The sequence below is a fragment of the Clarias gariepinus genome, chromosome 28 (genome assembly GCF_024256425.1).
Source record: "Clarias gariepinus isolate MV-2021 ecotype Netherlands chromosome 28, CGAR_prim_01v2, whole genome shotgun sequence".
NCBI lineage: Eukaryota > Metazoa > Chordata > Actinopteri > Siluriformes > Clariidae > Clarias > Clarias gariepinus.
The window spans coordinates 18,104,176-18,128,149 of NC_071127.1; the positions used below are offsets into that span (position 1 = coordinate 18,104,176).

At 41.2% G+C, this 23,974-nt stretch overlaps 1 protein-coding gene across 1 annotated transcript; it reads right to left on the reverse strand.

Moving 5' to 3' along the window:
• Positions 1 to 5,982: 5,982 nt before the first annotated feature.
• Positions 5,983 to 22,547, reverse strand: trim46b (tripartite motif containing 46b). The gene is made up of 12 exons (XM_053490041.1): positions 22,442 to 22,547; positions 17,707 to 17,944; positions 16,414 to 16,564; positions 15,933 to 16,131; positions 14,913 to 15,059; positions 14,096 to 14,191; positions 13,704 to 13,957; positions 13,341 to 13,462; positions 12,237 to 12,575; positions 11,058 to 11,287; positions 9,625 to 9,692; positions 5,983 to 7,570 (listed from the first exon to the last, which is right to left on the reverse strand). The coding sequence occupies exons 1-12, from the start codon at positions 22,442 to 22,444 to the stop codon at positions 7,138 to 7,140; spliced, it is 2,280 nt and encodes a 759-aa protein (XP_053346016.1). The 5' UTR covers positions 22,445 to 22,547; the 3' UTR covers positions 5,983 to 7,137.
• Positions 22,548 to 23,974: the final 1,427 nt, after the last annotated feature.

Here is a 23,974-nt window from a genome sequence, read left to right on the forward strand (position 1 = left end):
TGAAAGTAAGAGCATTTCCATTTACACACACACACAACGTGATGAGAACTCATAGGATGGGACTAAACAGCCATGTGCCTGTTGGAAATTAGAAAATCACTCATGTGGCCTTTAGAAAATCACTTGTTAGTGGAAAAAGTCTACGGAAAAAGCTAATGTGGTCTGATGAGTCCAGATTGAGGCTATTCCGGAGAAATGGGCGTTTCAGGATAAGAAGGGAAGTGCATGATGGGCGATGCACCCATCATGCATAGCGGCCACTGTACAAGCCTCTGGAGGCTGGAGGTGTTATGATCTGGGGTTGCTTCAGGTCTAGGCTCAGCAACGTTATGTGGCAATAAAATGAAGTCAGCCAAAAATGTTATCGAGAAAGAAATCTTAAACAGAAAAACAAAACTGAACGCATTTCATCTGTCCGTTCTGTCCAGCCAGATTTTGTCACACCATCACGGGAAACTGGCTGGAAAGAATTTAATGAATCTTTTACAGTACTTGAATTATGAAAGTGCATCATGGTGATCATAAGCATCTGTTATTAACCAACCACTGAGCTACTTCTGCCTCTTTACGTTGAGTATTGAGGTGACAATCATTACCTTACAGTACTATATATATAGCCATATAAACTAACCTAAAGGATTATTAGGAACTCCTGTTCAATTTCTCATTAATGCAATTATCTAATCAACCAATCACATGGCAGTTGCTTCGATGCATTTAGGGGTGTGGTCCTGGTCAAGACAATCTCCTGAACTCTAAACTGAATGTCAGAATGGGAAAGAAAGGTGATTTAAGCAATTTTGAGCGTAGCATGGTTGTTGGTGTCAGATGGGCCGGTCTGAGTATTTCACAATCTGCTCAGTTACTGGTATTTTCACGCACAACCATTTCTAGGATTTACAAAGAATGGTGTGAAAAGGGAGAAACATCCAGAATGCGGCAGTCCTGTGGGCGAAAATGCCTTGTTGATCCTAGAGGCCAGAGGAGAATGGGCCGACTGATTCAAGCTGATAGAAGAGCAACTTTGACTGAAATAACCACTCATTACACCCGAGGTATGCAGTAAAGCATTTGTGAAGCTACAACACGCACAACCTTGAGGCGGATGGGCTACAACAGCAGAAGACCCCACCGGGTACCACTCATCTCCACTACAAATAGGAAAAAGAGGCTACAATTTGCACGAGCTCACCAAAATTGGACAGTTGAAGCCTGGAAAAATGTTGCCTGGTCTGATGAGTCTCGATTTCTGTTGAGACATTCAAATGGTAGAGTCAGAATTTGGCGTAAACAGAATGAGAACATGGATCCATTATGACTTGTTACCACTGTGCAGGCTGGTGGTGGTGGTGTAATGGTGTGGGGGATGTTTTCTTGGCACACTTGAGGCCCCTTAGTGCCAATTGGGCACCTTTATGACCACCATGTACCCATCCTTTGATGGCTACTTTCAGCAGGATAATGCACCATGTTACAAAGCTCGAATCATTTCAAATTGGTTTCTTGAACATGACAATGAGTTCACTGTACTAAAATGGCCCCCACAGTCACCAGATCTCAACCCAATAGAGCATCTTTGGGATGTGGTGGAACGGGAGCTTCGTACCCTGGATGTGCATCCCACAAATCTCCATCAACTGCAAGATGCTATCCTATCAATATGGGCCAACATTTCTAAAGAATGCTTTCAGCACCTAGTTAAATCAATGCCACGTAGAATTAAGGCAGTTCTGAAGGCGAAAGGGGGTCAAACACCGTATTAGTATGGTGTTCCTAATAATCCTTTAGGTGAGTGTATATAAAAGAGAGGGATTGTCTGTACATTGGTCAAAACTTACTTTTTTAATGATAACGTTTTGTTTCATACATTCCATCTATCTAGGAACCACTGTAGTCCAACTAGGGACCGAAGAGGCCAATGGTGGCCATTGTATTTATTCCCAACACACACACACACACACACACACACACACACACACACAAAACTTCATCTTTTCCGATCAACTTTTTCAAATTTCTAGCAATTCAATCCAATCTATTTTTTATTATTCCTACGATTTATTTTCCCATCAACAACGGGTACTTACACCAGTATGGTATAAACCCCTACTGTACCTCCTTTGGAGTGTATAATCAAGAACATTTATAATTGTCTGGCCTTAAGACTGGGTCATGTCAGATCCCAGGCAAAACTGAACCATTTACTGACATACAGAGTGCGGTTTTCAGAAAAAGGCGAGCACTTATCAGAAGATAAGTGTAGAAGGTTAAGCAGAGGCAAATCTGCTGTATTTCGACATGTTCTCTCCCCCCCCCCCCCCTGAGCGTGGCGAAGGCTTCCTGCTGAGATTAGAGACTAGCAGTGTGTGCGGTGTTGTGGCTACATACCTTCAGTCTGCCTGAACACAATCTGTTGCAGATTTCTGTGAGGGAACTGGGAATAGAGAGAGAGAGAGAAAGAGAGACAAAGGTTAGAGGAGAGCCAGAGAAGGTGACAGAAGAGAGGAGATGGGATCAGTGTGAGCAGGATGGTGATGAGAATGATGTGAGCCAGGTGAATTAGGAGTCTTGAGGAAACAGATGGATTTGGAGTGAAGGACATGCATGCAGCTGTCTCAAATGTGGGACAAAAGGCAGGGCAGTGAATGGAAAAGATAGAGAAAGAGAACATCTGCGTAAACCTTTTTTTTTTTTTTTGGTGTAAATGATTAAATACCGCAGCCCCGATTCACCAGATTCCAGCGTAATTTCAGTAAGAGTCAAGCTACATGTTGTCTCGGTTTGACTCCACTTTTAAATTTCAAATACTTTACATGTATAATGTCTCGCTCACTCATTTTGATTTAGCTTAAACCAGTCAAGACGGCAGCAATTAAACACACATGCTGGCGTTCACATGTTTTAAGGCAGCAAGAAGAAGAAAAATCAGCGTCGGGACTCCCAAAACCCAGGACAACACAGGAGTGGAACTGATTAAACTGATCCCACAGATTGCTCTTTAAAAAAACTAAAAATTTAAAGGTTAATGTGGAAAATGCTAAACGTGAGGTACAGCCACAAGAGAAAAAATTTCTCGTTTCATTTATCAGGGCACAGAGAACAATTTCAAGCTCCTCATCAACTGTAAAATAACCTAGGTTGTTAAGAAAACACAACAGATTTCAATAAGTTGTTTATTCCACACACCCCTCCCTGTCCAAAGATAAAATGAAATAAAATAAACCAACAATCAAAAATTAGCCAGGAAAAAGTAAATACAAAATAATTTTGTTTTTTAAACGTTGCAGCAATCAATCCCATCCCAGGAAAGTAAGGGCACGAGGTACTAGTAATTGAGACCATTGTACTGTTGTGTGTCCCAGCCCAGCTTTCGGAGTTCATCGTTGTCTCAGTGACTGCATGTTTCTTGGGTCCTTTGCCTGCAAAACAAATCCCAAAACCATTATTTGCTCATTTGCACATAATTTGCACGCTGTCATGCTGCTACGCTAAGACAGGACATTTTACCTTAACTCCATCTCAATTCAATTTTTTAGTTTTAGTACAGTGGAACCTTGGATTATGAGCATAATTCGTTCCAGAAGTGGGCTCGTATTCCAAAACACTCGTAAACCAAATTTTCCCAAAAGAAATAATGGAAACTCAAATTATCCATTCCACAGCCCAAAAAAATAAATACATAAAAATTATTTATACAAAATATAAAGTAAAAATAAAACCTGCACTTTACCTTTAAAAAAAAGTCAACAAATAAAAAATAAATCCGGACAGATAAGTGTTTCCGTTTATGCGCGCAGGCACTGTGTGTATGTTTAGGTCTGTCAGTATGTGTGTGCGCACGTGTAATTTGACACCATGCCAGTTCACAAACACACACACACAGACACACACACACACACACACACACACACCTGCCTGTTGCTCTCTGTCTCTCACTAAAGGCGAGAGAGAGAGAGAGAGAGAGCGATAGTGTAAGCCGACACGGTGTCAAATTATGAGTACGCACACACATAACAACAGGCTAAAGGAAGAAAATGCGTGCACGGATGTTGATTATACCAGTAAGAGACAAGCACTAAGACCAAGCAGGGGAGACAATTACCCACAATTCCGCAGTGCAAGAGAGAGAAACCATTGGCTCAGTTGTCATCACGTGACGCTCGGCGTCAAAACAAAAAGCGCATGCGTGATACATGATACTCGGTACGCGTAAACCAAGACTTGCTCGTTTTTCAAGTCAAAATGTATTAAAAATCTTTGCTCGTCTTGCGGAACATTCGCAAACCGGGTTACTCGCAATCCGAAGTTTCACTGTATTTATACTTGTATATAATGTATATTTTACAGCCAAAAGTTTTTTTACATTTATAAATGGGATACTGTACATTTATTATTATTATTATTATTATTATTATTATTATTTTATATTTTATATTCCTTATTTAAATATTTTCTTTTTATACTTTATTTTTCTTATTCTTTATTTTTCTAATATTCTTTATTTAAATTTCTCTATTTTTCTTTTACATTTTTAAGTCAAGGGCAGTTGTCACACTGTGTATGACTGTGTATGTGACAAATAAAGTTTGAATTTGATTATTTGCAATTTAATCATCCCTACACCAGCATGCCGTACAGTTTGAAGTGTGTCTGGTTGTTGCCAAACACGGCACTGTGGATGTTTACCGAACATCTCCTTAAGGCCTCATCAGTTTAAAGGATATTGTTCCAGGATTTATTTAATAGTTTGTTCTAATGTAATTTTGAAAACCTAAGTGCTGCTCCATAATCTTTTCAGTGAGAAGAAATTTTCCTAGCCACCTCGTCATGAAATCAATACTTCTCATTGTGCTGTCATAAATGTGAAAAGGCCTATAGGTCAAAGTTTTAAACTTTTCCATTTCTAAACATTAAACAGTCTGACATTGAACTGTATTTTTACTTTCTGTCGGGACGCCCGACTCATGGGAAGATTGGCGATCATCTTAAATTGGCTCTTCATTACTACACAATCCTACTCGCTACATAGAATGATTAGTTTCAAATAGTCAGCGACGGCCTCTTAACCCTTCCCAGACTGATGAGCAGCAACAAGGGCGACTCTGAGGTCATGACTGACTTCTTTGTAAAATGCAGACACACACCTGCCAAATGTTTAGCTCTTACAGAGCTAGTCACAGATCTTGATGATGAACTACCCTTGTTCTTTTTATTAGCAATACCTGGCTTAATTACTCACTCACTCACTTACTCATCGTTTATCCTGTATTCAGGGTCACGGAGGGCCTGGAACCAATCCCAGGAGACCTAGGGCATGAGGTGGGGTACATGCTGGATGGGGTGCCCATCCATCGCAGAGCACACGCACACATACATTTACTCCACACACTCACATGCACACTACAGACAATTTGGGTATGCCAGTTATCTGCATGTCTTTGGACTGTGGGAGAAAACTGAAGTACCTGGAGGAAACTCACCAAGCACGGGGAGAACATGCAAACTCCACATACACACACACACATGAGGTGGGAATCGAACCCACACCCTGAAGGTTCAAGGCGACAGTGCTAATCGAGCTGATCAACCTGACTTCAGACTGCTTTGGTGTTAATTAGATGTGTTAGGTTGAAAATAATACGGGTTCTCTTCCCGCCTTGGGGACTGTGTGCATGGAGTTCTCCCCATGCCTGAAGGGTTTCCTCCGGGTACCCTGGTTTTCTCCAACAGATTAGGCTAATTGGTGTTCCGGACATCGTATCACGGTTGTAAAAATAAAAATAAATATAATGTTCAGTATTGGTCTGCACGTTCCCTAGTTGGACTACAGAGGTTTCTAAATGGATAGATGGATATTACAGCTTGGAACACTGCTGCCCCCTACTGCTCAGTGCACTGTATTGCTGCACACTTCTCCTTAATACCATGTGGAGCGGCAATAAACACAAGAACAGTTTAGGTTTTAACAGATTTACGCTTTATTTCATATTTTTGTTCAAATCTGATGGATATTCTGCCAGCAGGTGATGTCTAGGTCAATTTCTTCTTAAAAGTATTCAGCATTTGAAAGAAGCACAATTTAAAGCCTATGAAACCAAAAATCAAGTGTCTGTTAAAAATATGTTCTACAAGCTAGAAATTGCATAAAAGTGCGAGGATAGAGTATGTGCACATACACACACGCACATATACACACACACACACACACACCTTTCCTCATCTACGTACAAGGATGAGGTAGCATACTCGCGTTATAACCTCGTACATTCATTCGGTAATTTCATTCAGTAAAACAATCTAAAGGTCAGCGTTGACTCTGTAACCAGAATGTTACTACTCCATTATTGTCACTGAAAAGAAATGAATGATTTTTTTTTTCTACACAGCAAATAAAAGTAAGATAGCGTGTCTCAGGGAACTGCTCATATATAGCTCATACTGATTTCTTCTTCTCTCTATCTAAATATCTCACATTGTGTATTAACAGTGCAGTATGTACACCCTAATGCTAGATATATACATGAACCAGTAGTGTAACAGTCAGTACCGTACATCATCAGATAAAAAGGAAGAGAAGAAACTGGCACTTGGCGTCACTGGAGGGATGATGGATAGGGCAGTGGTTAAGGATGTTACTCTACCGATCTGAGGGTCGCAGGTTTGAGCCCCAGCACCACCACCACTTTTGGGCCCTTGAGCGAGGCCCTTAACCCTCAACAGCTCAGACGCATGATGAGATAAAACGGATAAGGACGTCTGCCAAATGCTGTAATTGTACAATTGTACTCTTGTGTAAGGAGATTAAAGGTAGAAACCACTGTACTGTAGATTACACCAGCGAGACGGGATTATCAAAAACCCTTTAGGTGTACAGCTAGAGAGTAGAGGCGAGAAATTCTATTTACAGTTATAGTTACATACAGATCTATAAGATATAGGCCACATGATTCGTTTTTTTTTACATTGATTCACAAGCAGTGTAAAGCAAAAAAGCCCTATTGAAAAACAAGCAAATAATAATAATCATAGTTAATCTGAAGTGCATTTTCAGTGCAATTTAAAAGTATTTTCTTTTAAGTATGAAATATAAAAACAAAATCTCCTAAGATAGTGTAACTGGTGTCACTGAGATCCGTCTCAGCTCAGTTTCGTGACACGGGATTGGATGGTGACTCGTCTGACCGGCGTCTGATCTGCATTGCGATTCGCCACCAGCTCCTGCAGCTGCAGAGCCCCTCCTCCGATAAAGCAGAAGGCCGGACAGACAGGCGCCGAGCAGTCGACCGGGCCCTCCCAGAGCGGGCGGAGAGAATGAGCGTCGTAAAAGGTGACACGGCTCTTCTCAAAGTCCAGACACACACCCAGCCTCGGGGGGAGCGGGTAGGTGACGCCGGTGGGCGAGGAGGGGCTGTTGGCATTAGAGATGTCCCTGTGGTTGACCTTTCCGTGGTGGGCATTGGCAGAGGCAGGCAGGTAGATTTTGCCCATGCCCATTGTGAGGAAGGTGAAAGGTGGCAGAGAGTCAGAAGAATCTTCTGCCCCACTGTCATGGCCGCTGTCAGGGTCGTACCTGGGCAGGGAAAAAAAAAAGTTAAATGTTTCCTGAGCATCTGAGATGAGGCGGCACAATGTGGGTGGAGTATAACATCCTGTCTGTCTGTCTGTGCCTATGTATGTTTAGGTTTTTTTTTTTTGTCTTTTAACCTGCATTGTATTCCTCAACCATATTTATTTCTTCAATAGGTTGCATCCATCCATTGAAATTTTAATTTCTCAAGTCAAACTGTGAATTTCACTTAGTTTATCAGTTTATCACATTCACAATTACACGCATGCAGTCAGATTACTTTGTCTAACTACAATACAGTACAGTGCTGGCCAAAGGTTTGTCCCAGATGTTACTGTGGTATACTGAAGTATAATACAAGCACTTCATAAGTGTCAAACGCTTTTATTGACGATTACATAACGTTTTTGCAGAGAGTCAATATTTGCAGTGTTGAACCTTCTTTTTTTTAAGGACCTGTCATCCAACTTTCAGGCCACATCCTGACTGACCATACTTTTATTCTTTATTTTTATTTTATTCCCCCTATTTTCTCCCTAGTTCAGTCGTGTCCGATTCCTCCCCGTCACTAGGGGGCTCCCACATTAAGGCTCAGTCACTACCACTCAGCCGGGAGGGCCAAAGACTATCACATGTTTCCTCCGGACCACGTGGCGCCAGTCGACCGCATCTTTTTGAACTGCTCGCTCACGCACCGTTGGGGACCGCCCCAACGGTGCGTGAGCGAGCAGTTCAAAAAGATGCGCAGTTCAAAAAGATGTAACACACTCGGAGGACAGCGCTACCTGCTCCTACCGCTTGCGTGAGCTCACAGACGCCCCAGATTGGCTGTAGAGCCGTGATTAATGAGGGAGCACTAAGTATCTCTAATCCCTCCCCTCTGAGAGAGCTCGGCCAATCAGAGCTCCGGCTGCGAGAGGTTACAGCATCACCCGGGAATCGAACTCGCAATCTCCGGCTCCGATCTCAGCTTTTATTCCTCACACATACATTACAGTGAAATTCTTTATTCTTTGCATATAGATATATAGGCAGGGGTCAGAGCGCAGGGTCAGCCATTTTTTTTACAGGGCACCTGGAGCAGACAGAGTTAAGGGCCTTGCTCAAGGGCCCAACAGCGGCAACCCATGGCGGAGCTGGGGCTCGAACCACCGATCTTCCAATCCGTAAATCAGAGCCTTAACACACTGAGCCACCACTTCCTGAAGTTCTTACTTTTACCTTATGGCAAGGTGCTCCACCATGCTGGAAAAGGCATTGTTCATCACCAAACTGTTCTTGGATGGTTGGAAGAAGTTCTCAGAGGATATTTTTGTACCATTCTTTACTCATTGCTATGTTCTTAGGCCAAAAAAAAATTGATGGTGAGCCTCACATGCTTTAATGTTGGCATGACACAGGACTGATAGTAGCGTTCACCTTTTCTTCTCCGGACAAGCTTTTTTTTCCAGCATTGAAAAGGGGATTTATCAGAGAAAATGACTTTACCCCAGTCCTTAGCAGTCCAATCCCTGTACCTTCTGAATATCAGTCATCAGAATATCAAAATATCAGTCTGTTCCTGAGGTTTTTTTCCTCTAGAGAAGTGGCTTCTTTGCTGCCCTTTTGGAAATGTATGAAGGTAAGCGCTACCATCAGTCCTGCTTCCTGAGACCATTCATATGAGTGACAAAAAGATCTAATAACATTGAACTGGTGCAGACTTGGTGAAAGTCTATACCTGTACTTTAAAAGTGTAAAGTTTTACAAAAAAGTAAGTGAAAACATGACTATGAAGAAGGTGGATGCCCTGCATCAGATGAAATCACATTAGAAATATTGATTAAATTAAATTAGATCTTAAATAAAAATCCCATGGAAGAGGAGTCACCAGTACAGAAACATTTGAATGACTGGACTGAAACTGGATAACACACGCCCTCAACAAGGGATTTTAAGGTCCATCAGTACACCTCTGCATGCTACACTCATAATACACAAAAATTTGCTTCAGTGCAAAAGCAGACAAAAAAAAGCCTTTATGCAGAAATTTTAAATCCGGATCTTTAATCTCTTACCGTGGACTGGCCATGTCTTGAGGCAGATGGAACCATTCCTGAAGCTTTGACTCTAGACCAACTCCGACCTTTATCATAGAAACATGAAAAGAACAACATGGAAAGAGTGAGGGTGTCAGAAAAACACACACAGTTCCCTTTAAAAGTATTGGAACAGCAGGGCAAAGAGATCAAAAGATCAAAAGGATGGGTGAGATTATCAGAATTTAGATCATTTAGTTTTACACACATATCACATAAATACAGTATAGTGTATATTTACATCCACAATAACTGTGTTAATATCTGAGAACACAGTATATTTCCCTTGAACCCATTCATTATAAAGTGATCATAAATATTGGGACATACGGTCTGGTAGGTGTTTCATTTTTTTCCCAGGTTTGTCCTATTAGACTTGGTGTTTAAACATCTAAGAGATAAAAAGAGAGGAAAAAGATGTAACCATTGCACAAGCACAGGCAGTAGCCTACTTGAAATAACTTGGAATGTCCTGAAAAAGAAAGAAACCACTGGTGCACTATAACCAGACCCTGAAACCGAGGACAAACAGCAGCATTTGGTGACAAACACTGTAAAACAGCTGTGTAAGAGCGGTAAAGAAAAATAACACTTCAACAAAACAGCTACCAAACCTCTACAGGACAAGGGTTAAGGTATCATCAGCTAGCCCTCGAAGAAGACTCTGATCCAGAACATAAAAAATCTAATGTGAGTCATACAATTATGCACTTATTGCAACCAAGTGATCCATCCTCCCAGACACCTCTGTCGTCCAACTAGGAACCATGGAGACCTTGGTAGGACTTCCGGTCAACATCCACACACTATGGGAAATTGGGGACCACCAATTAGCCTAATCTGCATGTCTTTGGACTGTGGGAGGGAACCGAAGAACCTGGAGGAAACCCACCAAGCACAGGAAAAAAATGTAAACTCCAGGAACACAGACCTGATACAGGAATCAAACCCAGGACTAGGAAGTGAAACGCCACAGTGCTAACCACTAAGCCACCGTTTCACCTAGCAAGAGGTGTGCAACCAAATATTAAGTCTTATTAGGGCCCAAGCACTATGACATCAGCCTGGTATCATCATTGTGTGTGAAGAGCCCTCTCATTCACTTTAGGATTACCTGTTCCAATATTCTTGATCAGATCACAGAAATATTGTGTGCTTTGCTCCCAAAGATCCCTTGTAGATGTTAACATTATTAAATAAAATCTGAAATTCTGATCTATCGTCTCATATTCAATTTTGATCTCAAAAGCAAATGTCGCAAAAAAAAAAAACCCACAGACCAGGCCTTGCTGTTCCAAAACTTTTGAAAGAGACTGAAAAAAATCAAAATCAACCAACAATGTTTAGAGATCTTTTTGTCTCCAGTTTCTCATCTCGTTAGTCTCTGCGTTAACGTTTGAAATCGTACTTACCTTAACTAAGTAAGAGCCAGGCTCCACTGAGCATGCCCAGTAGTGTCGGCCCTGTGTGACAGCAGCGTCGCCCACCAGCAGGTCAGCGGTCAGGTGACAGGAAGTTAGGGCTCGGTCAGCTGCCTGCAGAAGAGACAGGCCTGGCACGCTGCGGGCACAGCGCCGCTCTTTACTCACCACTAGTCTATCAGCGTGTAGACCCCAGCGCGAATCCAGATAGAAGTTCAGTACTGATGGGGGAGTAAAAGAGGAGAGGAAAGGAGAGAAGAGGAGTAGGGATGCAAGAGGGATTAAATTGCCGGAGAAAAGGAGGTCAGCGAAAAGAGAAGAAATGGGAACAAGAGACAAATAGTGGAAGAATAGTAGAAGGGTTGGAGTTTAAAAAAGAAGACAGGATTGGATGATTTATTGATTGGAAAAGCAAAAGGTCAAGGCAGAGGGGCAGCTATCAGCAAAACAGGCACAACGAGAGGAACGAATGACTTATACACAAATGTTAACAGGGAAGATTTTTTAAAGTAAGTAAGCTCTTGGGCGATGAAATAAAATGCATGCTTATGTTCATTAAAAATAGCTAATTTTAGTTAGATAACAGGCTTTATGCTTACTTTTGTTATTGTTTGGGACAAATACTGTATTGTCTCGCTAAATACATCAAAATGAGGAAGTGAGACAAGTAGGTGGATATGTCTCATAAAGAAAAAGAGAACGAAACAGCAAGCACCAACAGCTGACGGAAAAATTAAAAGAAAGGTAAGGGACGAAAACATGGATAAAGAGAAATAAAAATAAAGGATGAAGGCGTTAAATAGGAGTTCAGCAGAGAGTAAATTAAAAAAGTGGACAGAGGAATGGGGATGGGTAAAAAAAAGAGAGAAAAGATGAGTTAGTGAGAAGCGCTCCATGGGTGAACAATGGCTCTCTGATTTATAGTCAGGTAAAAAAAAAAAAAAAAAGGCAAATTAGGACAATGATGACAAAAAGAGTGAAATCGCAGACATGATTAAAATCTGCCCCTAAGTAAATTATAAATGAAATGAGACGATTATGACTCGAGCTTGGAGATATTTATACGTATATGTATATACAGTATACACTTGCTGAGACACATCCAGCTGCATATCCATCATATAAAGAGCGGTGTGTTTTATCCCACCCAGACCATGGCATGTGTTTTACCTGGAGCTGGTGGAGTGTGTAAGTACACTTCTTCGCTGTACTCTCCAAATCCGGCTTTATTGCAGGCCCTCACTCTGAGAACGTACACGCTGTCCATCTCCAGCGTGTTGATCACCGCACTAGTCCCGCTGACCTCCTCTAATCTCTGCCAGCCCCAGCGGGCTCCAGCCAAACCCCCGCGGAGACCAGCCCTTGCCCCGCCTCCTGGGATCACACCCCGGCGACGGTACTCCACAGAGAAGTGCCAGGCAGGGGAGGACTCCTGGGGTAGTCGCCAGCACAGGAAGAGCTGATCGTAGGCCAGAGTGCGCTGGGTGTCAATCACAGGAGCTAAAGGGGCTAAAGAAAGGAGAAAGGGTTAGTTTGGGGGGTAAAAAACTTAGGTCATAGAAATATGTGTTCTCTAAGAAACTTGCTTAAATCACGTATTTCTCAGAGAAGCTATAAGTTGGTATCAAAAAGTTTCGAAACTAGTTTTGTAACACGCCGACATATGACAGTCACAAGTCTTAAGTCAGTGTACGAAAAGACATCGTCCTGTGTCCCCTGGGAACTGTGCAACTTATTATGTGTTATTATGACCCTGTGTGTTACCACGTCCCTTCATTATGGACGGCGAGTTAGAACAAAAAGTGAACGTTAAATTCCACATGAAACTGGTTTACAGCGAAGCCGCTAAGAGTCGTTAGAGGTGTTTTGAGGGGAAGAACATCACTGAAAGACGACAAGAGATCAGGATGATTAGCGAAAGCTTAATACCCGAAAATGTATAAACCATCCGGCACATCCAGGCGATCCTCCTGTGTGATCTGAACATTGCTGCAGAGGAGCAGAAGATTAGAAGGATTATGCATTAAGAATTCGTCCCCCCGTCAATAGCGAATTTTACTGCCAGGTTCCAAGGCGTGTGAGGGCATACGGCGAAAGTAACCGGATCTGTGGCATCCGAATCTCAAAACTTTTTGATACCCACCTCATAGTTCTACCCTGTCCTTCACCCAGGAACAGGGGCATCAAGTCTGTTGAGGGTCTTGTTTCTTTCTGTTCGGGGTCAAAACTCAAATTATTTTACGTTTCTGTGAAAGATTCTGGCTTGTCTCTTACCTTGAATAAAGTTTAGGTCAGTAAGAAGTTTGAGCTCTCTGGAGACGTCCAATTGGAAGTGTCGGAATGAGGGATCAGCAGAGAGAGAGAAACTCTGCAGGGAATCAATGGAATGGGCCAGCCTGAGCGAGAGAGAGAGAGAGAGAGAGAGAGAGAGAGGACATAAATCTAAATGATGTCATAGGTATACTGTATACACACCAGATGAGACCATGTGACTACGTAGCCACTGTATTATTCAAGACTAAACTCCAGTTTAGAGAATGGATAATAGATGCTTGCGGCAGGCCTGGAGCCCCTTCTACACCAGCATGTGGCTGATATCATTTCCCTTGGCAAGCTTTGTGAGTCCTAACATTCTACCTGTTATATGTGTGCCTGGCTGCGTGTACGAAGCAGGCAGGATCTGTCTCTTTCAGCAGCTCCTGGGTAAACGCCATCAAGCCAGCGTGCTCCAACAAGCTCCGCCTCTCCGCGACCTGTGTTGCCAAAGCCTCGCTCCGCCTCTGGCGCGAGTTTTCCAGGGCCTGAGCCAGGATGACCTGCCGCTCAGAGAGCAGGGCCGTCAACTCCCTTACACTCTGAGAGAGCTGTTCCCGGGCCGCTACACTGTTCACCTACACACACACACACACACACACACACACACACAGAAGAGAAGGATATTTGGAGCACATGTGCTGAATGCTTTCAGATTTCAAACCTCATCAGTACATACTGTTCTCTTGTTTCCTCAACACTACAGGGATCGGTACCTCAGTCTGGGTGATGGCGTTCTCCAGCTGTGTGATCTGAGACAGCACTGTAGCCTGATTGGACAGGATGTAGCCTAACTCCTTGCAAATTTTCTCCTACAAAAAACACAAACGATGTTGTTTGCAACAAATTTACCAATTTAATCATACAAAAACTCATAAGCATGGAAAAAAAGCAGGAAAAGTTGTCAAAGCCTTCCACTAAGAACTGAATTAGACTGGTTATCTGTCCAGTTTCTTACTGTATGTCTCACTGAAATCACACTTGGATCATTTTTGGATTATTTGTTCAAACCAGGATTTTTGATTGTGCAGAATAACAGAACACAGTTATGAGAGTAAAAACTCCCTTTATTTCTCTATATAATCCCCTGATACACTAATGCACTGATCCCAGTGATTCACTAGCGCTTGGACACCATCAGGGTAGAACGTTTTCTCAACGTCTTCACATCTGAAACGCTGGCTTCCCAGGAACTCCTTTAATGGCCCAAACATAATGGCTTGGAACGAGGTCAGGACAGTGGCAATAACCCACAGGAACGACTGCACCGGGCTCCGTGCCACCTCGGCCAGGATCGTCATCCACAGACGTACAGCCTTCTTTAAAACGTCTGCATCGTTCAAATGTTTTACCACGGCTAGGCGTCTCATTACGGTAATGTACTTGAAGTTTTACGTAAATGTCAATCGCTTTTACGCCTTCATTCACCAGAAAGTCTCTTTATATTGTATATGAATCCTGTATATATCTAATCGTAGATCTTACAGTCAGAATGTCTAGACTATGTTACACTATTAGTGAAAAAGACAATACCTTGAGTGCCTGGTAGGCCTGGCTGACAGGCGCGATTTTGTGACCTGTGTGAGCTCGGCGCAGCTTACAGAGGGAGCAAAGGAGCCTTTGGCATGTTTTACAGTAGAACTGTAACTTCTCCTGATCGTGCTCTGTACATGTCAACACCTAGAGAGAGAGAGAGAGAGAGAGAGAGAGAAAGAAAGAATATTTGGTATTGACTTTTTTTGATGGTACAGTTGAACATATGCACATACTGTATATTTATTTCTGTTAATTATTTTCTCATTTGTTCCAAGCTTCGGCAAAATAATGTCCAATAAAGCATCATATATAAATGAATCTCTTTTAAAGATCACTCTCTGCGTGAAGGTTCTTTTCATCTTCTCCACAAGGGTTTCCCCAGGGTGTCTGTCTCTGCCGTGGTGCCCTGACATACTATCCACTATGACCTTGATTATGATGAAGTTTTTTTTCTCCCCCTATTATCCATATACTGTATATAACATATAGTTGATTATATATCCCAACTCATTATTTATATCTCTATACTGTACATTGCACAAAAATACAGCATTGCTCTTTATATATATATATATATATATATATATATATATATATATATATATATATATATATATTCAATGTACTGTATAAATGCACATGCACACATCCTGCCAACTGTTATGGACATTACCTGCTATATTTTTTTCTTATATCCCCATTTCCACATCATAACATTACATCTTCCGTAGTTATGTAGCCATGTATTGCACTGATGTTTATACAGTACACTACGATTTGCACTTCTGATAGATGCTGAACTGCATTTTGTTCAAACTATGCATTGACAATATAGTTGTACCTACCTACTCAAGACGAATAAATAAATAACATTGAAAAAGAAAAAAAACTGCATGGTGTGTTTCAAAATTCAGCCATTAGTTGGCGCTGTGGTATGAAAATCTCAGAATACCATAGTGATGAGGAACATATTCCGCCGTCCTGGTTCCTCCTGGAGAGTGATGAATAAGATCTCACCTTGGGTCTGAAGTTGAGGGTGGGCTGAACGTGCTCGTGCTGGGCGCGCGGAGTCCCCCATGGGTGGTAGAGCTTAAAGCACTCGTTACAGAAACTCGCCCTGCAGTCAGCACAGCCTTTAGTGGCCTCCAGAGTCTGGGGCGACTTGCAGAACTGACACATCACTGCCACGCTGCCCAGACTTACTGTGTGCCTGTACCTGAGAGACAACCAACCAGTCAGACCCTGTCTCAGCTAATGAGTGAGACACACAACACTAGCTAACAGCAGCTGTCTGAGATTTCCTAATCATCATGCTCTAACACAGTTGTATAGTTTCACATTTGGTGCTGTTACATAACAAATGTTCTCATATTAAAACAAAAAAGAGCGATCAATCTTTCATTAAAACATTCCCTATTGTTCTTCATATCCTATGTGTTATTACAAAACCTAGAAGGAAACCCGAATGGAACAAAACAAGCCATGCCCGGGGCATTACCTTTCCACTATGCGCTCCAGCGTGAGGTTCCTCATACAGTCCACCAGTCCTCGCTCTCCCAGTTCCACATCTCGACCGCAGGGCACGCAGGGGAACAGCATGATCTGGACCAAGCCCTCCTTGCGCCTGCGCCCGGGGTACGTCCCGAAACCTGTGAAGGTTCACCGAGCAGCATTTACTCAGTTCGTTTTTTCCTTTATCATTTTTTAACTCTTGTGGTTATTCTCTAAAAGTTAAACAAGTCTAAAAACATTAAACTGCATATGTTTAGCCATGACTGGATTATTAAATTTAAAGATGAACAATTATTAAAACTTGTATTTATAGTTCAGAGATTATAAACATGCTGAGAATGAGGGGGAAATTTTAAAACCAAAAATAAAAATATATTACAATAAAGATCTGTCATTATTTTTGGTATTGGTGCTAAAAAGTGATATATATATAACACTGAGCCATGCTTGTTTTTTGTAAATATGCTACACATTTATATTTTTTTAATCAGATAAACACATTTGCTAAATACAGTTTCCTCTCCTTTTATGTCCGTAATGTCCGGAACTTTTTCTAATTTAAATCTTTCATTGATCTTAAATGTCATTTGGATGAACTTGATCAAAATTTAGATTTCACATAAAAATATATAAACTTGAAAGTGGATTATTCTAAAATGCTAAGTTGTTAAGATATTACAACATGAATTTGACATGGTTACGGACACTACAGATTTTTTGCTTTTTTTAACTTAAGCAATTTAATTAAGACAGTTAATCTTCTAACATATTACAATAATTATAGTATCAATACTTACAAGGAAATATGAATAATTTGCATTTTTAATTATTATTATTTGAGGCAAGACAATATAACGCTGAAAAACGCCCATTTTTGGGGCACATATAAAATCATCTCTCCAAAATGGATAAAGTTAGCATTTAGAAATTTTAAGGAAAGCAAGATTGGTGACTTCCATGTTGCATAAACTTCAAAAGTAAAGGGCTTTGTGCATCTATTTAAAAATATATTGCATAACACACATCACCTTCTGTAGTAAATATAAGTTTAAATTTAAAAATGAGTGTGGTTTTACATCACAAGACACAGTAACAATAAAATATCAATATGTCCTTTACATGGAAGTCTAAAGTGAGGTATAAGTGAGACAGGAAACCATAAAACAGTTAAGGGTTATACTGGGATTTAAACTCATGACCTTTACAATCCCTCAACGCCTTCACTTTTATAGCCTTATTATTTTAACCCTCTTAACAACATACACACACGTTCCCTTACCGGGCCGCAGCGGGCGATCCACAGAGCGGTGGGGCTGGCGCGGCGAGCGTGTGTTTGGTGTGGAGGCGGGAGAGTGGGGCTCCGGGGGTAACTCGGGCTGAGGATAGCCGCTCTGCACCAGCACCTCGGACGCACACAGCAAACACACGCTGTGCTGGCAAGGCAGCACCACCGGCTGCTTCACGATGTCCTTACACACCGGGCACAGGAGTTCCTGCTCCATGCTCTTCATGTTTGACTAGAGTGGAGAGTGAGAGATTGACGATTGAGATAGAAGAGACTGCAACATTTATAATAAAATCATCTTTTTTATTCCATGAGATGCTGGATCAAACTGAAATCTGGGGATTTTAGAGGCCGAGGCAACACCTTAAACTTTTTGCCCTGTTCTTCAAACCATTCCTGAACAACTGTGCAGTGTGTCAGGGTGCGTTATCCTGTTGAAAGAGGTCACTGCTATCAGGAAATACTGTTTCCATGAAGGAACAATGTTTAAGCAGGTGATAAAGCATCACACTGCCTCTGCTGGCTACCCACCATAGTGCATCCTGGTACCATCTCTTCTCCAGATAAGCAACACATATAACTACACACACACATACACGGCTGTCCACATGATGCAAAAGAAAACATTGTTCTTCACAACACACCATGGCCTTCCGTCGTCGATGGTCATGGCCAGTTCTGATGCTCACATCCACATTATAGGTGTTTTTGGAAGTCAACTGGTATCACCATGGACCAGTCTTCTTGGACTACTTTTGGTAGGTACCAACCACTGCAACTATAAACACCCAACAAGACCTGATGATTTGGATATGCTTTAACCAAGTTGTCCGTTTATTACAGTTTTACAATAGTTTAGGTACAGTGGTTTACTTGGAGCTGTAACATGGTGCTGTACATAGTACTGTAGTATTTTTGACAGTATCCCGGTATTTATTTGCTGATATAGTACGTTGTTTCGTTTCATCGTGTACTGAACTGTATCTGGTTGAAAAGAACAGAAATATTTCGCACAGAAATGGACACTTATGGACACTATTCATCTGTTCACTCATGCACAGATGTACATACCCCGGTACCGGACACGCATGGACATTACACATTTGCACATACATCCACATTTGCAGACTTTCTGGGCATTTCCATTTCTGGACAATGCACATTTGCACATACATTGCACATTTGCACACTTTATGGGCATTTCTGGACATTTGCATTTATTTCCATTTTCATTTTCACTTAAACTGCTATTTTGTCTTTTGTACATATAGGTTTATATATTTCTCTTTGATATATTTTTCGAAAATGTTTATATTTTGTTCTATTTTCTTACATTTTTAACTATTTATTTCTTATTTCTTGTTAATTGTTTCAAAATTTTAAGGTCACGTGCAGTCGTATAAGCATTTCACTGCATCATACTGTGTAAGACTGTGCATGTGACAAATAAAGTTTGAATTTCAATTTGAAAAGCCTACTTGACTTACTTGACTTGACATGTCATGTCTTTTATATTGCAATATTTTTTTCTGCTCCTGTAGGTGGCAGTATTGCACCAATTGCACATAAATTTAAAAGAAGAAGAGGCGGTACTATTGCAAAATACATGAAATTTATATTTACTGTTACAGACGTGGTATATTTTTTAAGAAATTTTAAATTTAGACCATCTGGAAATTTACCAAAATAATTTTTGCATAGAAGAGCTAACGAAACAAGATCAGTTAAATTGATGTGATTTTATGTAGAAACTGTCAACTAAAAAAAAAGAGACTTTAGGCAGGTTTTCAAGGACAGGGACACAAATATTCACCTATTAATATAAAATGTAATTGAAGTTCATCTATAAAACAATTAACACAATATGACCTTCATGCACTGGGGATGTTTTTCTAGCGTGTTTTGTGTTTTTGGGGTCAGGGGTAGCTCAGTGGTTAAGGCATTGGACTACGGTTCAGAAGATCCCAGGTTCAAACCCCACAACCACCGAGTTGCCACTGTTGGGCCCTTGAGCAAGGCCCTTAACCCTCAACTGCTCAGATGTGTAATAAGATAAAAATGTAAGTTGCTCTGGATAAGAGCGTCTGCTAAATGTAAATGTTGTCTCTTTTCATCACGGATTGTCAACCAGTGGACTGATGTCTACATGAAGACTCAGCAATGAGACTACTGTACGCTGCTTTTTCAGAGACAGTCAAATTACGGGGCTGCATCAAGCAAAGAAAACAACTAAAGAGATTTGGAATTACTGGAACTGGGTTAAGAACCCTTCAACACATTATCAAAACACCTGAAAGCATAGTGCTGGACCGTCGACTACGTGGAGGAAATTTGGTCGAAAAAAAAAAGAGCCATGTTTGCTAGAGAGCATAAAGTGTGGACTTTGGAGCAATGGAATAGCATCATGTGATCTGATGAGTCCAGACTGACCCCATTCCAGAGTTATAGCTGCATCATCGTAAGAATGGAAGCACATGAAGACATGCATCTGTATTTTTGGCCAGTCAGTGTGTTTCAGTAGCAACATTTACAAATGCATAAAAAAAAAGACAGCAGTTCATTTATTAAATTTTTTTTTTTTTTAGATTTTACTGAAATTAACACTTTTTAACATTAACATCTTTCCCACGCATAAATCAGGAAGATGGCATTCTCGTAACGCCTTCAGTGTGCAATGAAATGCATAACACCAGACGGATTACCATGAGTTTGTCGCGAGTAGCGGAGCCATCGCACAGGGGATATTTTACAATTAAACGCTACATTTTGGCTAAAATGTGTTCAAATGCAATCAAATGCATTTACGTTAGTTGTTGAACTAAAGGCAGCTTATTGAACCAGAGACTCGTTACTGGGCTTAAGACATTAGGTCAAAAGGGGGAGGGAGGAGTTCACTTAGATTTCCATTATATATTACCCTCTGCAGTCTGTCTAAAGCGAAAATGTACAAAATGTGTGTATGTTTATATTCTTTTTGTATCACATTTAACAATTTTACCTGTTCGGAGTTTGTAGTAAATGTTGACATTTAGTTATATTAGTATATTTTATTAGTATAGCAATGAAACAGGAGCTTTACTACAGTCTCTGCATTCAATATCTGATAATGGTTGATTTATGATCGTTGTGAGCACACACACACACACACAATTTTGGAATGCCAAAATACCCCAGGGCCAGGGGTAGCTCAGTGGTTAAGGCATTGGACTACGGTTTGGAAGATCCCAGGTTTAAAAAGCACCAAGTTGCCACTGTTGGGCTCTTGAGCAAGGCCCTTAACCCCTTAACTGCTCAGATGTGTAATGAGATTATAAAAAAAAAATGTAAGTCGCTCTGCATAAGAGCGTCTGCCTGGTGCCTAAATGTAAACACAATTAACCTAATCTGCATGTCTTTGATCTCTGGGAGGAAGAATGGTGCAGTATGGGGGTCTACGATATTATCACAATACTTAGGTGCCGATTTAATTTGTATTATGATTTTGTTAGTATCAGAAGTTATTAACTAAATAATATCCCTATTCTGTATATACAGGTATATATATATATATATATATATATATATATATATATATATATATATATAACTGCAACATTTTAACGCTTCAAATTTACACAAATTCTTCAATTATCTTCTATACCACTTTATCTTGTACACAGGGTCACCCAGTCAGGGTGCCAATCCATCACAGGGCACACACACACACACACACACGCACACACTCCCACACATACTACGGACAATTTGGAAAGGACAGTTAACCTAATCTGATGACTTAGGACATGAGGCGGGGTACACCCTGGATGGGATGCCAGTCTATCACAAGGCGCAAACACACTCACGCTGGGTGAACATGCAAAGCCCACACACACAGACTCAAGGCGGGAATCAAACCCCAACCCTGGTGGTGCAAAACAACACTGATAACCACAAACCCACGGGCCACGCTATTCTTTACTATTTTATCATTATTCTGTACTTTAATATTCTAAACAAACTTAGGAAATCATTTGTGAGTTGTTTAGAGTGCGCCACCTGCAGGATTATGGAGGAACGACAACACTTCAAATTCAAACAAAAATTTATAAAAAAAATTATTGTTTTTTTTTTATTTAGAAATAACTGTGACAGAACTGCAATACAAAAAAACGATACTATGATTTATATATTTTTCCATCTCTGATAAATAGTAGTCATAATAATGGTGCAGTATGGGGGTCTATCTGCTTATCGCATGTGTGTGTGTACAGGACACACCAAGCAGGCCATTTAGAAATTGAGACTTAGGCATTGCTCTTAAAACCTAAGTGATAATGACATAGGTTCATACAACAGTAATACCCATACACTATAACATTGACACTGACATCTTTTGCACACAGGAGTCCTTATGGGTCTCCACAGCCACTGTCATGCAGCAATGTCACTAAAGCAGGGCTGCGTCACCTCCATCACCTCCATCCCTCCCTCTCAGCCCAGCACTCAGTACACACGCTTCATCAGCATGATGCTCACACTACGGCGTGCATTAGTAGCGTGTTATAACGCGTCCGGAACGTGTTATAACGCTGCCTGATCCCTGCATCAGTGGGCACTGCGCTTACCTTCACCTGGTATCTGGGCGCCATGATGGAAGAGTATCCACCCCCCGACCCCTCCCGTTCCCGTTACCGACGTTATACGACACGTACAGCAGATCAGTGCTATAATAAGCGGTCAAAGTCGTTACCATTTCTAGGTGTTTCTCGGTCTTTAACAGGTTGCTCGGTCCTTTCACGCCTCCGCTCCGCCGGGCTGCAGGAGAATGTGGGTCAGTGGGATGCCGGCGTCCTCAGTGCGCCTCCTCTCTAAAGCCTGCTGGGGTTTTTTTTTTCTCTCTCTCTCTCTCTTTTTTTTTCTTTCCCTCTCGTCCTTCCCCGCCTCTGCGCGACATCCCCGCAGCATCACCGTTTCCATAGCGACCTGCATCCTTTTCGCGCTCTCCTCGCTCCAGTGCGCACGCGCCATCCTCCTCTGGCGGCCGGCGCCAGGCGTTAAACATGACGTCATCCTTACCGTTTGAAATCTCTTACAGGAATGAACGTGCGTAGAAATGATCTGATCAGCTTTAATGTCATCAGTGAAATTGATAATGTTTCAGATTGAAGCTCACGTGCATGTCTGTCTGTCTGTCTGTCTGTCTGTCTGTCTGTCTGTTCAGCAGAACTTATTCATTCAAAGAAATAACATCTTGTACGGTTGTTTACACCAAATGCACTCCCTGTTCTGTAATCTGTGATTAAATCCCAGATGAGGAATCGAAAAAGGTGGATGGGATAAAGATGTTTTATCTTTGTGTGTTAAAATTTCACTTCTACCACTCCAGCGCTGTTATTTCAGCGAAAGTGAAAATATGAACTAATCCCAGTAAAAATATTCAGTTTAGCTTTTCTAATTAATATCTATTCATGCAGGTGTTTGTTTACATTCAGCAAGTAGCGCAATGGAAGCTTATTTTAAAGTAGATTATTAAATCCCACATAACTTGTTCAAATCATCGCTTTTACTCAACATTTTGACTTCACTTATGGTGCAGGTTAAACTTTAGGCAGATATCGAAGGACTGCAAAAGTTACAATAAATTCTGTCCAGCGGTCGATTTAAGACGCGCCCACAGTTTGACGCATATGCAGTTCTAGAGATATTTTAATGTCTTTACGGAGCAGGTCTCAACTTCCAAAAAATACTTAAGTACTGCAACAGCTTCAGTAAATTCTGTCCAGACAGTTTTGTGTGATGCTGTGACACAATCCGGCTGGACAGACATACAGACAGAGAAAAAATTTTCGGAGACTTTTTTTTGTGTCCTTGAATAGATGAAACGTAAAATTATTCTTTCTTTTTTATATTTTTTTATTTATAAAGATAAACCAAACACTAGTTTAGTTACACACTAAACCAGTATGCTCAAAAATATGTGGACACCTGACTGTTACAGCCCTTTGTGGTTCCAGCAAAGTTAAACTGTACTATTTACAATGCATGGTGGAATAATGGCTTAATGACTCGCACCTTCAGTATTAGAATTTGATTCCTGCCTCTAGTCTGTGTGCATGCAGGTCACATGCTCTCCTCGTGCTTGGTGGGTTTTCTCCGGGGACTTTGGTTTCCTCCCACAGTCCAAAGACTTGCAGTTTGGGTGAACTGGCATTCTTTAATTGCACATGAATGAGGGCGTGAAAATGTGTGTGTTTACTGTATGTGTGCCTTCCAATGGATTGCC

Excerpts from the sequence above, each read along its gene's own strand:
- trim46b (XM_053490041.1), bottom strand. Across the intron at positions 16,565-17,706 it reads GGATCGCCCGCTGCGGCCCG|GTTTCGGGACGTACCCCGGG; the intron begins GTAAGGGAACGT and ends GAACCTTCACAG. Across the intron at positions 11,288-12,236 it reads ACACACTCCACCAGCTCCAG|TACTGAACTTCTATCTGGAT; the intron begins GTAAAACACATG and ends CTCCCCCATCAG.